The sequence below is a fragment of the Aquila chrysaetos genome, chromosome 6 (assembly GCF_900496995.4).
Source record: "Aquila chrysaetos chrysaetos chromosome 6, bAquChr1.4, whole genome shotgun sequence".
NCBI lineage: Eukaryota > Metazoa > Chordata > Aves > Accipitriformes > Accipitridae > Aquila > Aquila chrysaetos.
Genome location: NC_044009.1, coordinates 46,427,055 through 46,441,565, shown reverse-complemented (window position 1 = coordinate 46,441,565; position 14,511 = coordinate 46,427,055). Strand labels below are relative to the sequence as shown.

Here is a 14,511-nt window from a genome sequence, read left to right as displayed (position 1 = left end):
AACAAAAACTCTGTTTAAAAACTACATAAAGACAGCCCTCCCTGCCCTAGGCTCATAGGGGCAGATGTCTATCAAGTGCCTTAATTTCTAGCAGGACATATATGTTGCTAAAAAGAACACCTAACCTACAGTAAAAGGTTCTACCACATAAAGGCAGAAGAACCGCTATTTCTCCAGTTTTCTCAAGTCCCAAATGGTTTTTTTGGATGTTGTACCAGCTTAGCTGAAAAGCAGCAGAAGGGGTGCTCATTTAAGCTCATTTCACTATGTAACAGGATTTTAAATAGCAGCACTGAAAACTAACTGAACTCATCATCAGTTTTTTAAAGGACGCTTGCTGAGATTTTGAGCAGCAAAGACAGTTCAAATGTTCTCATACTTGGAACAATACAAAGACTAAGTTTTGCTGTTACCTGCAAAATATTTTTTTTCTTTCAATCAGCTATGTTGAAAGCATACATTGGATATTGAAAGCTGGCACTCTGCACATCCCTGGCAAAGCTTCTATTATATCACGCTACAAAACTTTCAAGAACTGGATTATTTCCCAGCCTCATATCAATTACTCCAGCATCAATTGTCTTAGGTGGGTTCAAATCAAGTAGTGTGAACTTAAAATCAAATCAGCACTGCCAGTGGAGCCCTCAGTTCACTGTCAAAACAACAGGCAAAAGAATCTACGCTTGGGCAATTGTTCACCCTTCCCAAAATTTTGGAAGCTTTGAAGCCAGTATATAACTGAAAAGAATATATGAAAGCAAATACCTCAGATCCACCACTGGGGGGGGGGGGGGTGAAGGCAGGGCAGGGCAGGGAGGGGACGGGAATCAACTTAGTTATACAGGACATAAGACATTGTAAACTAGCCAAACAGAATTTCTAATAGTGTTAACAAAAACTTTACACTTAAGTTACTGCTCACTAATTAGATAAGACATACATATTTCAATTATTTTTAAGAATGATTTTAAAAAAAAACCAACCAAAAAAACCCAACAGAGAAGAGAGACTGTTGCTGGGAAGCTGGAACCGTATCATAATTAAATTTAATTAAAAACTGTACAAACCACATATCTCCTCCTCACCTTACCTCAGTAAAGTCTCAGGAATCCATTGCAGCCAAAACTCAAGTATGTTTGTCCATGCCAGATAAGGCAAAGCAAATGCCTCAAAATTTAATTGAGATATTGAAATGATCTAGTATCAAATCTGAATTCTTTGTAAGAATGTTTAAAATGAATGTGATATTCAGATTTCAATCACAGTAGGACAAGTTTGATGGTACATTCCTTTAAGTGTTTTACATGTGTTGTATCTCATCTTCCATTTTGCTTGCAGAATTACAGTTCTGTTTCCAGGTTGGAAAGCCAACCCAACTGACACTGTCAATTACGCTGCATTTAAAGATTTTTTTTTAAAGATAGGTGTTTTTTTTTAAAGATAGGTGCAACCTATGGGGAATAAGTTCATCAAAGCAATATGGGATATTCAGGGTAGTAAACTAAGGTATTTGAATACCATGGTGCTCAATTTCACGAGCACCTGACAATTTTTAGGGACCAAACCCACACCAATAACACTAGGGAGAGATGGGGGGCCACCGTAGGAGGAAGATTCTCCCTTTACTGAAATGACTCAAACCTCAAAATTACACATGAGATAAGTATCATCCCACCCATCATATTAAGACTTGTTATCTAGAAACAACTGCCTTGTAAAACAATCCTTTGATAGGCATGGATTCCTTGCTTTCCTGCATGACTTTAAGGCTGTCAAAACCTGAAATACAAGCCCCCACATCCAGCTGTAACTGTAAAGAATAAGCACCACACACCTGACAGGTAAGAAGCACCAGAATAAATCTGGTATGGCTGGACTGCAGGGACAGCTAATGTGAGAAAAGGCCTATGATGTAAGGTCTGAACCTGGAAATTTTAGGAAAAACCTAAAGTCCTGTTACATCAACAGTAACTGCACTCACAAAACTTGAAGATGATTGGGCACAGATCCTTTCTCAAGCAAAACCACACCAGCTGAAGATAACTACATTTCCACTGCAATTCCAGGACAATAGATAGTCAATGCATGTTGCAGCTGTTAATGCACATTTTCTCTCTTTTCAGGTCCGTGAATTTTAGTTCTCTCCTAATTTCTCTACATTTACTAAGTTTTGCTCCTAGAGAGCAACTTTATGTTCCCCATTTGTGAAAAACAATTTATAGCTACTTTAGAATATGTAATCCTTAGCGAGTGCAAATTAAGCAATTTCTTTATATTTGCAGCTCTCAGACTTTTACTGACTTCAGAAAACACTGTGTTAATGAAAGCAAGATTAAAAATAAATTTATGCCCCATTTAAAGTCATTATGGGCATGATTTCAAGACAGTCTGTAAAAGCAAATATTCCAAACAACTGCATAATGAAAAGAATGATTAGGTTTTTGTCTCAAAAAAAACCCCAAACCAACCAACAACTTTTAAGACCAACTACTATGCTTCATTTCCAACTACAAAATAAAAAGGTAATTAAGAGTTTACCAAACACTTATAATCATATACATCCAGGCTTTCAGTAGGAGTATTTGCCTATTTTGTTTTTTCCTAATTACCTCCATACATCACGTATATTAAATACAAAGTAAAGATCTGGAGCTGTTACACACCTTCCTCTATCATCACTATGCTGTCTAAACAAGTTGGATAAAAACAGGTCAGGCACAAGATGGCAAACTTAGAAGTGTGATAGGTTTTCGGAGAAGGTACTGCATCTATTTCTGAAGTACCGTTTGGACATTTCAGAAGACAGGCGTGACATGAGAGACCTGAACAAAGCGTTCTAAGGACATTCAGTTTCTCACCTTTCTTCTAAATTAGGTCTCAATTTTAAATCCAGTTAAGGGCTACAGTCCTAACAACCACAGGTAGCTTTGTAATACTGAAGGAAAGAACAGCATGGTCTATGGTTACTTGTCGTCCTGTATTAGTGAGTAGTGACAGCAATTTTCCAGGAAACAACAGAGGATGACTGATGGAAAAATAGTTTCCTCATTGGACACAGAAGTATTTGCAACAGTTCAAAAGTAACCAAACAGAATCTGCCCAATCATTTATCTACTAAAAAGTATTAAGTCGCATATTTTGGAAACAAAGACAGGTAAATCCTGACAAGACCAAAACAGCTGGGGAGGCAGCAAAGAAAGGCTTCAGAGAACTCAAGCTGTGGAACAGAGAGAGAAAACAAAGCTTTGCGCTAGTACGGAGGGAAGGAACTTGTAGAAAGAGAGATGTCTAGTTGCTAAGTAAAAAAATTCATCCAATTCCTCCAAAGGTCAGGGATATCTGCTTAATTAGCATAAATCCAAAACAGATATACTCACTTAATACAACATTTGCCTTGCCCATATCATATGGTGGATGCATACAACTCCTGCATTTCATGCACCAGTCTCCATCCTTCTGTGAGGCCTTTTTTGTTGGTCATATTTTGGTTTTATTCTCCACATCTTGCAAGTGCTTCTCCTGATACACAGTGATATGCAGCTTGCTTTCTCTCAGTCTTTTACTGCCTTGGCCATCATCATCCCATAAAGGATCTGACATCTACTTATTAATGGTTATTTTTCAGTGCAGAGATGACAGCATTTAAGACTAACATTCTTCTTCCCCCCAAACCCCATACTGCATGGATTGCTGAGTAAGAACAAACCTCCTTTTCTGGATTATACATAAGCCAACATGAATTGTTATGGAGATTTTAAATATTTTTGGGTTTGGGAAAAAAAGATCTTCCTAATAGTGAATAGAAGGCATTATCCTGTAAGATAAATCCAGGCTGTTTGTTTAATTTTTTGTCAGTATTTCCTGACACGTTAACTTTGTAACTGCAATCCTTATAGTGGATGAAGTATTGCCTGTCTCACCACCCAGTGACAAAGGCAACAAACTTCAGACCCCATATTCTACCTAATTCAGAATTAGCATATTGTCACCTGACCTGGATAAGATTAACAGGTGGGAGACAACAGTGACTGGTGAACCAATGCCTTTTTGATTACAAAAACTACCAAAGTGCTGACATGCACATGACTTGCATAAAAGTACTTTTCAAATGAGTGCCTCTTGTTTCCACTTCCATTTAAGAGTTACTTGATGGTCACTTCAAAATATGGCAATTCAAAAACCTTCCCTAATAATCTCTGTATCAATTATACTACTCTCACACTGCTTAAAGAAATTGGGAGTGCTAGCCATGTACTCTAATAAGATATTTTTCTTGTTCATATTGTACCTCCAACAGTGTATGCAACAGCAAATAGGTTACTAATGCACAACATCTCAAAGTAATCTGGAATTCAGAGCCACAGTTACATTTCAAAATATAATCACCAGTTTCTGGAACTATGAAGATCCAGAAACATACCTGAATCCAAACCATGATAGGTTTAGACAGAGGAAAGGTCATAGCCTGTTTCTTACTCGGCTGTAAAGAAGTTAGAAATCAAATGATAACTGTACTCAGGAATATTAGTGTAGTTTACTAATAGATATGAAACCTATTATGCATTTAGCTACTAGCTAGGAAAGCCAGAACCAAGCCCCATACAACTCCCACCCCCCCCAACCCATCCTCTGATATACTCAATTAGTAAACAAAAGAACACAACAAATTCCAACCCTCTGATAATCTTCTCTAACATTTCTCAGCAAATCCTTCGCTCTTTTTCCCACCACTACAGTAACATTTAACCTGCACTTAATGAAAAGCAGTACATCCAGTGAAATTTCACCAAACTACTTAATCATCCATTAGTTAAAAACCTGCTGACCACTCTACTGTTTCCGAAGTTTTCTTTACTATGGACAGGCCAAAATTTTTGTTTTGTATTTTAGCATGAAACATGCTTTCAGTGAAAAATATATGACAGATATTTGCACTAGCAGCTACCACTGTACACGTGACATTAACTTTTACTGATTTCAATTGTTGCAAAGGGCTTACATTAGCAAGGTTCCACTTTGTAATTTGACTGTCTTCCTACCACTCTGAAAATCAACATCCTCAGCCTACAAACACAGTTTTTAATTACACTACTCATGTAACAGCAACGTTCTGATTCTGATGGAGACTCCTGGACACAATACTAACATCAACACTAAATGAAGACAACAGTAAAGCTGTCTCCATCAAACAGCCTTCATTACACAGTTGTTCAGTTCACCTTGCGTATGCTAGATAATTATTTCAGCCACCAGCTATTACTCCTGTACAAGAACAAAACCAAGCAACCAACCCCCTCACCAAACCCCACAGCCATGGACAGCACCAACAGATTAATTTCTCTAGACTGACTATACAGCAACATTTGTTTGCAGGAAGGCAGATTTGCCACTTGAGTCTCATAGAAGTTTCCACACTAAAATCTGTTGAATGAGATTTGTTGAATGAGAAAATGTGAATGAGATTTTTCCAAATTACTGAACTGTATGAAAATAAATAAACAAACCTTAAATTAATTTTTAAGGCTCACTACTAGGATATTCCATTGATTAAAGAAAATACCACCTCAGCTATAACATCTAGCAGTTTTTCAGTAGCAGTTATTTCCCACATGTCACAGGAGAAGTATTTCATTTTAAGGATTTATTTTTTCCATAAAATTATCTATTTACACTGATGCCAGCCTTAATAAAGCCAGCAGATATTAAAGTGTAAAACTGTATTGTTATTACAGTGGTCTACAAGATTTATTTGGAAGCAATTTAACATAGCAGATAGAGCTTACTTCACTCAGTGGAATACTGAATTGTTAGTCTTGAACAGAACTACTCCCAAAAGAACCTTTTACTCAATTCTCAATAACAAGAATCTAATAAGCTACTGTCCTGTTTTTGCAATCCACAAGAGAATACTGCCGTATTCATATTCCAATCAGGATTTTTATCAGAAAATTGTTTATTATTAACCCACAGACACAAAATTCCTGTAGAAAACTCATTTTTGTCAAACACAAGCTTCTGTGTTTTCTCTTGGAAATTTGCCTCATTTTCTAGGTTGCGCCAGAAAATTTCAGTTGCTTTCCTTAACTCCTCACCTCATCTAAGACACTTACAGTCTTCAGTGACCAAGTGGACAGCCTCAGCCAGGAGTTAGCTAGTTTGTCCCATATGAAAGAGACCCATCTTTCAGGACTCTTGAGCATAAACACTAACTGCACAACTAAACCTCAGAGGTATTAAATCTGCTGCCTAAATTCTTAACCCATCCTTATTGGTGTGCTCTCCTTTAGCACAAGATATTTTCATACTATTTCCCCCGCCTCCTTCTCACTTGAAATTTGATGCCACAATTTCTTTATAGGTACATCTCCCACCTTGCAAAGGCCATTCATTTATATGCATCAGCTCTTCAGTGTATGCATGAGGTCTGCCTAAGCTTTCCTACCTAATAAATCACATACCAAAAGTGTCAAGCGGTGAAGAACGGAGGAAAAGGGAAGGTACGGGGAATACTAGCTAGCAGCCAAGACGGGAAGATAGCTCACCAGCTCACTCCGCCATTGATGTAGGGAGAAAGAGGCTGAGGCTGGACCTTCTGCTGGTGGCTAGGGCAGGACCCAGACCTAATGGCCTCAGAAGCTCTGCTGACTTGATTCCTCTGACACCTGGGGATTTGGATTACCTACATCTGATTACTTTAGTCTTATGCTGTACAGCTCTGCTGTAAAAGTTACACCTGAGCCACCTGTAAGCTGCACATAGCTCAAGAGCCCTAGATTGGTCACCCCTACTCAGGGCAGACATGCTGAGCTGTGCTGTAGTGCTTCGTTCATACAAGCAACACTCAACATTTTAGTGTTTTGGTCAAACCACACTATTACTATACAGCGTATTCTTAACACAGCCCAGTCTCTGAAACTTTGTCAGGATTCAGCAACAACAAAAGACAGCTTGAGTGCCGAGTTCTTCCCTTGTTCTGCTACAATGAAAAGACTCAACTTCACATGTGTGCTCAGGAAAACACAAATATGGACAAATTGTCTAGTTCCCATTAAAACCGCTCATCTACTTCAAACAATTAAAAATGACTGACTCTCATATTTACATGAATATAAACAGAGAAGTGGGGCAAAGGAGGAGAGAGGAAGCAATAACCATCCTACTTGCTTCCCTAACACCGGTCAAGTTTTCCTGACCTGTACCAAAAAAACACCTAAGAGGATCGTGAGAAAGGGAGAACAAGAAGACACAGACTTATTTAACATGATATACTACTGAAAAATAAAGTGAAAAGCTTCTTACCGGCATATTGTTTTTGCTATCAGGACAATTTTCATCCTTTTCCGCTTGAATCTGCTCCTGACTTCCTGATTTTGTAAGATTTTCAACTGGGTCTGTATCTTTAAATTCACCTTCTGAACCCTTCATTGCATCAGTTTCATCTTTTACAGTAAGAATATCAGACATCCTCATTAGAAAAGGTTATTTTAAAATTCTACAAGAAATATGGAACCTTTAGGACAAAGAAAAAGCAGATCACTGAGTAATTTTAAATTAATTTTAAGAAATTACATACCAAAATAGCTACCCAAAACAAACACGATTTTGCTGCAAAAAGGATTCCCCCTCCTGTTATGATATTTTTTCCTGTCTTGTATCAGAGGGAGAGAGTGATCATTTTCTTTTTAACCACTTTTACCAAGAGGCTTATAATAATAGACATCTATACAAACAAGAACTAAGAGCTACACTATAGGATAGCGCTTGCAGATTTTCCGTTCTGTATTTTGAAATAAACACCTGAGCATTCAGATACTCCAAATCAAACTAGCTTCCAACAGAAACAAAGGAAGCTTTTCTCATTTGAAAGGAAAAGAGAATTCCATATAGATCTATTTTAAAAGGGTTGAAAGTAAATAGATGAATCATAATGCACCAAGTGTGCAAACGTTCATAAATTTAATTAAAACTTCGAAGTTTCCTAGTTGCCAGGTAACAACTGGAAAAGTTCTGAATGCAGGAACTACCTTACCTACTAAATGTCATGAAACTAGTCTTCATAAAATTAAGCACACTCTCAAAAGCAATAAAAAAGAAGGAAAGAAAGAAAGAAAGAGCTTTCGTAATTAGGATAATAACAACCATTATCAGTAATTATAACTTATAAAAATAGTTTTAAATACTATATAAAGATAACGCTAAAAAAAAATTAAAGTTATAACAGAACCACCCCAATTTTCCCTAAGAAAGACTTCTTGTCATTACTCAGCTACAATGCAAGATGTAAAAACAAAAATTTTCCATTTCTTAAAAGAAACAAAGAATAAGATCTGAATGCTTAAAGTCCTGCATAGAAAACAAATAACAATCAACTAACATTATGGAAAAGTCTAATTATCTGATTTAGTACCTGATATGTCCTACAGTTTGGGGATTGTGGTCTCCCACAAAAATAAAATAAAATAATCCAAAGTTCCTTTTCACAGTTGTCAACCAAGATGTCAGTTGTAATGAACCATCTGGAATCTGGCAGGAGGAGTCCCATGTCCTTATCCCCAGTGTAGAGTCCTGGACAGAACTATGTAGTCTTGAATCAGCAAGAACATCCCTTTCGAATGCCTAAAAAATCAACAAAGGAAATACATGATACTTTTATATTTGGGGCAGGATGGGAGAGGGAACACGATTACTTAAGTTTTTTGGTGTCATCATTTCAAGGAAAAAAGCACAGAAGAAATCAGCATTTGTCATATCTATTCGTTGTACTCGCTTTATATAGCGGCAATAATATTCTTCATTAAACTTCCAGATATTTCTGTATTACAGAGTCAACAAGAAGTCATAATAAACATTTTGTTGGCATTCCTAGTGAAACCATTTCTATAAACAAGCAGGTATCTTCCAGAAGAGTCTGAAAAGACAGTTTGAAATAAGCAGCCCAGCAGGTGTGGAGGAGTAATAGGCCATGAAAGCTCACAAGTTGATAGCAGCATTTTTCTCTTTGTCATCGTTAATAATCTACAAGCACAATACATAACCAATAATTCAGACAACCTGAATTACAGAAGACAATTTTATTTTATTCAACAAAGTAATTGCCCTTGAATGCAGTTTTACAAATTTCTACAAACCTGACAATGTTCCATCTTCCCTCTTTCTCAGATTTGCTTTTCTGAGAAATAAGTAGTATCACCACTCACAAGGAAGCATGTATTTGAAGTGGTAGACAACAGACATCTAATAGCAAACAAAAAGTAACCTATGAACACAGCAAAAATATCCTAAAGGAAAGAACACAAATAACTATCTTTCAAACCTGTGAAAGATACACTGAAATAAAATAGCTGAAAAGGATCTCTGTATTGCATTCCCCAAACACTTTTCTCATGACTAGTCAGGGGCTTATAAAACCAGTACAAATGATAATAAACATCAAGAATACCTTCTGTCACCTCAGTTGAGCTACTTAATTTCCATGTAACATGATAGAATTGTTTCAGGAAAACAAAGAAGTGAAAAACATCAGAATTGTTTGAAGTGAAATGAAGAAACAAATGAGACATTTAGACCATGTTTATAACCACAATAATGTGGTTTAATTGATGTAGGTGAAGAATCTGAACTAAACCGTTCTCCTTCAAAGTAAAGAGTTGCACTACATCCAGGAAAAAGGATGGAAAGACAAGTCGTGCAAGATCTTAATGTCTCCAACAAGTTGCTTCTTAGCTGAAAGAATATGAAAGCATTTAAGCATTCAGAAGTATGAGGTCACTAGAAAGCAATTAATATCAAAATTACAAGGTCAGGCTATGACAGTGCCCAGCCTTCTATCAGTTTTAATGTTTTGTCAAAACAAGAAAGAGTTTAATATAAAATAACATAAGAGAAAACTAGCTAAATATAACACTGACTTTACATGAAAGAAAAGCCATATCCTGTTTGGAGAAAAACCTGCAGAACTGAAGATGGGAAGTAGGATTTACAATGAAACAAAAGAAAGCAAATACTTTGTATTCTCTACATTCCACAACAGTATCACCAGCTTGTATTCAAATTGTTTTGTATACACATCAGGATACTGCAATCTCTTGATCCCTTCCTGGAAAACAACAACTATAAAAACAGCAGAAAGCAACACTTCACAAGATGCATGCACATAAAGAATGAAGAATAATGTCCTTCCCCACCCCACCCCCAATAAACCCTGCAAAAGAGATTTTGGTAAGAAGTATTTTAAATTATCATTTAAACAGTGTATAGCATTTAACGCATCTTCCTTTAGTGCTACAATATTTTAATACATCGTAAATAGTTACAATTCTGAGGAGAACACCTCATCATCCTGAACTACTCCCTCAATATGACTGAGAAGACTGAGAAGACTGCGATGGCACGGAGCAGCAGCACAATGGCCCACAGACTTCCAGGTTTCCTTGCAGCTGAGATTAACGCCTGACTACAATTACTTTTCTAGATCTGAAGAAACATACAGTTTGATAAGAGATATGAGATACTATAGACATTTTGTCTTAAATCTTGCTGCAAAGAAGTATGGAAAAGAAAGATAAAAGATGGGCTGTGATTCAGGTCTGTATAAGACCCTATTCACTGAATCTAATGGAGGGGAAAGGATTATAGGTGAAAGAACAAATTGGAAATAAAAATGTGCAGAAATGCAACAAAGGATATGCAGTACTGTTTGGTTGTTGAGTCAGTTTTTCCAGACAACCCAGATGGTGATTTAAGACTTATGAAGACGGTTGGATTAACAACCTTTACTGTAAACAAGACTTGAATAGAGATGCTGTTTGTTTTTGTTGACTGACATATGATTTGTATTGTATTTAGAGAAATGTTAAAAAAGACTAGTCCGAAGACAGAAAAAAAACCATTTCTGTCCAGTTGCAAATATAATCTTGGAAATTAAGTGTAATTTAATTGCTACTCCCTACACAAGTCGCAATGTAGTAACTGTAACCAACATCTTTAAGTTTTTTCTTTAATTTGACCAAACTCACTAAGGGCTCCTATCCCTTTGCAACACATTTAAAAAAACAAAAAGCAAAAAGCTATCTGCATACTCAGTTAGAGAAACTCATGCTGCAAACATATTTTCTTGCCTATGCCAATCCAGAAAACAGACACACAAGAAAAAAGTCCTTGTATTTTCTACAACCACCTAACTGTAAAACCACTTATAACTTGTTATGAACAAATTTTTCACCTGCAGATAGATTTAAAACCTGCAGATTTCGTGCTACGTAACCTACGGTAAAAGGGACAGAATCGAGGAAAAGCTATGTAGTTTCAATTCACATGAAATAATAGATATTCTTAGGTGTTACAGAACGTAGCTATTTTGAATCAACTGGAATCACTATATGCACACCCACAAGTAAATGACAAACCCTGTGCTTCAGGTTAACAGCAAGACACACAAAATAGAAAGATGAATCTTTGCTTACCTGAATTTTTTTTTTTTTTTTTTTTTTTTTTAGTAATAACAGCCATAGATTCATTGAAATAATAATGCAACCTTGTGTTTGTTACCCACCATAGTGAGTTTCTAGTACTTGGATAACATTCCATCCCCAAAGTTTCCTCCAATTCAGACAATTTTCATAGCTGAGATAATTTGGTTCTAGTTTCTAAACTTGCACAGATTGGATTAAAAAAGACTTAAGGAATTTTATGTGCTGCATACAGCCCATCCTTATGCATCCCACCTCCCTATAAATTTGGTTATTAATTTCTTGTGTCCCATGCAGGACAGGAAAAAGAAGAAAGCAAGAAGGTAAACCTTAGGACTCGCTCTACTGTTTGGAGAGAAAATAGCTTTTAGTAAGCAAACTGATTAAGTTGATTTACACCAAAACCCAACATTGGCCATAGATTGGATGGCAATATAGACCAATATAGGTTAGCAGATTTTAATAAGAAGGACATGATACCTCTGCCCTAAAATTATCCAAACAGTTGAAAGGACTGAATATTAGGGGTAGAACATAACTTGATTTTGCACTTAAAAATTCAAGTAGCTAGCAACAGGTCTCATGAAAAAAGCCTTCCAATTTTACTATCTTTCACAGGTGACAACAACAGGCACCTACTTTAATAGGCAGGAAGTACAAGGACTGATATGTAAGAATGGAGGATAACGTCATATTTATCTTCTTTAACCTTCAGGATTGCTGTCCCCATCTGAACACTTATTGAAGAAGAGGAAGAGCATACACTTCAACATTATATTGGTTACACTATACCACCACCATTCATCCTAAATTCTATTAATTCTCTTTCTGAGAAGTGGTAACCACTTTGTCTAGGCGACTATTCTGAATGTGCCCCTTTTCAGAGGGAAACCTGTTATTATCAGCTGTGAGGTGGAAGCCTAGTACTATGTAGGCATGTGCTTTTCAGTCAGAAGATCATAAAAACTGTCAATATGGTGTTCTCATTGCTTTCTTTTGCACAACTTGGAGGAGAAGTGATAAAAAAGAAGACATCAAGCAAAGCCATTGCTGAGTTTTATGACAGAAGCCTCCTGAATCATGATACATGGAAAACCACTGGGTCCTTTGTTTCAGGTTCAGACTTGAAAAATCATCATATGCAAACCTACTAAATTGACTTGTAATGAGTGAGGATATTTCTGGGAACAGGATCTACTCAGCTTAATCCAATTTCCCTAATAGGCATCAAGACTTCCATCTCCTTGTTGGCAATGCAGATAGGAAGTTTTGCTCTGCCCATGACAGAAGAAATCGATTCTTTTTTGTTTAAAAAGGAGGTAAAAGACAGAAGGTGTTTTTTTGTTGTTTTGTTTGTTAAAGCTATTATTGATATCATTGGTGTCAAAAAGACCCCAGGAACAGCTGTCAAAATACCTGGTGTCAATCAAATTCAGGGCAGGAAATTGGATTAGAAAGGTGGGGGTGAAAAATCTACACTCAACATGCAAAGTGGACAGACACATTGTCAGTGGAAAAGTAAAATGAAAATTTATTTCTTAAACAGGCTTCTGTTCACCAGACATTTCAACAGAATTCTTGCACAGGTCTAAAGAGTATTCCTTTCCTTGTTGTGGACAATATCCATCTACCTCATCTTTACTACGATCATAAGTAGTTTACCCCCTAACCTGACAGTCAAAATCAGTCAGTGCTAAATTCCCAGTGAGGCTTGTTCCAAGTCATTCAGAAATCTCCAGACTGTATGCAGTGCCTTGTCTCAGCTCAACATTTGTTCTAGTTACATGTAAAGCTGTACTTCTCTTCAGAAGTTGCTTTAACTTTATTATCCCAGCACTAAAGGCTGGAACTTAATTATCTGTCTGTATTCTCCCTGAAACCAGACTAAGTTTATGTGAAACAGTACAGAGAAAGCCATATGTGCTGTACTGTTAGAGTTTAAACAAGAGAAAGCAAAAACAATCAATGTATTAAAATTTGAAGCAGGAAGCAGCACTGGTTGGTTGTCTATCCCAGCACCAGAAGGCTAGCAACCACAGGAAAGACAGATGAGATATAGGACCAAGAAGCAGCTGGGGGTGGGGGGGAAGTAAACATTAAAGCACAGAGACAGGCAGTAAGAAAGTCTGGTATTTGCCCCAGCTTTTTACATACACCTGAAAAATTTGTATAGTTTTGTTACACTTGTTATATAGTTTCCATATGCTAAAGTGAGAAGAGATACAGACAGAAACTGATTCTCCAATACCTCTAGATTTCCTGTAAGCATTCCTAAAACACTTTATACTTCCAAAGTCTTTCATGTCCTTCAGAAAAGCAGTCCTAGGGAAGACGAACATAGGATGTAATACAGAAGACTTCTGACCAGCAATCAGGAATCCTCCATTCACAACTACAAGAACCAGCTTCATAATCAGACTAAGTGAAGAGGCTGGGAACATGCTCAAAAAAGTGGGGATAGAGTTGAGAACAAACTATATTAATCTAACAAAAAGATATCTACAATTAGACATTTTTGCTGTTGGTTTGCTTTCGTTACATTGTATTTCTTAATTCTCCTAGCTCGGAATCACAGAGCTGACATTCCTCTACTTAGAAGAAAGACTCCTTTATGCATGCACACATGCCCAGAGGAATCACAGCAGTACATTATTTTCTGTACTATTTATGCTGTATTCCATTAAACTGAGAAGAATCAATGTTGGGTTTACTTACTTCTATTCTGTCTGAAGCAGGATTATAAGGATAATCTTCCCTAGAGAGAAAGTATCAGAAAGAAGAAAAATGCATAAAAGATGCTCTGCACTAAACAACAATCACCTTTACTACAGAAAGACTAGACCAGTATTACCCTCATCAGAAGCTGTACTGTCTACTTAAGGGGAATCTACAAATTCACCTGTTTTTCCTCTGGGAGACCTGAGCTTTGTATAGAATCCATATTATTTCAAAAGCACTGTTATAGAAGTAGCTGCATGAGGAAAACAAAACCCCAACAAACACCGGCCTCTTAGCATAATTTACGTAGCAGCTTCGTGCAGCA

The 14,511-nt window shown here is 36.8% G+C and overlaps 1 protein-coding gene across 23 annotated transcripts in view; it reads right to left on the bottom strand.

Annotated features, from left to right (window-relative positions):
• The window catches only part of R3HDM1 (R3H domain containing 1), a 92,840-nt gene that overhangs the window by 50,971 nt on the left and 27,358 nt on the right, over positions 1 to 14,511 (bottom strand). For 22 of the 23 annotated variants that reach the window (XM_030019302.2, XM_030019311.2, XM_030019295.2 and 19 more), the window contains 2 exons: positions 8,408 to 8,616; positions 7,300 to 7,510 (listed from right to left, as the gene is read on the bottom strand). In XM_030019302.2, coding sequence (XP_029875162.1) covers positions 7,300 to 7,470 — 171 coding nt within the window. In that variant the 5' untranslated portion in view covers positions 7,471 to 7,510; positions 8,408 to 8,616. The remainder of the gene's footprint in view (positions 1 to 7,299; positions 7,511 to 8,407; positions 8,617 to 14,511) is intronic. The other variant, XM_041124416.1, reaches the window with a different exon arrangement.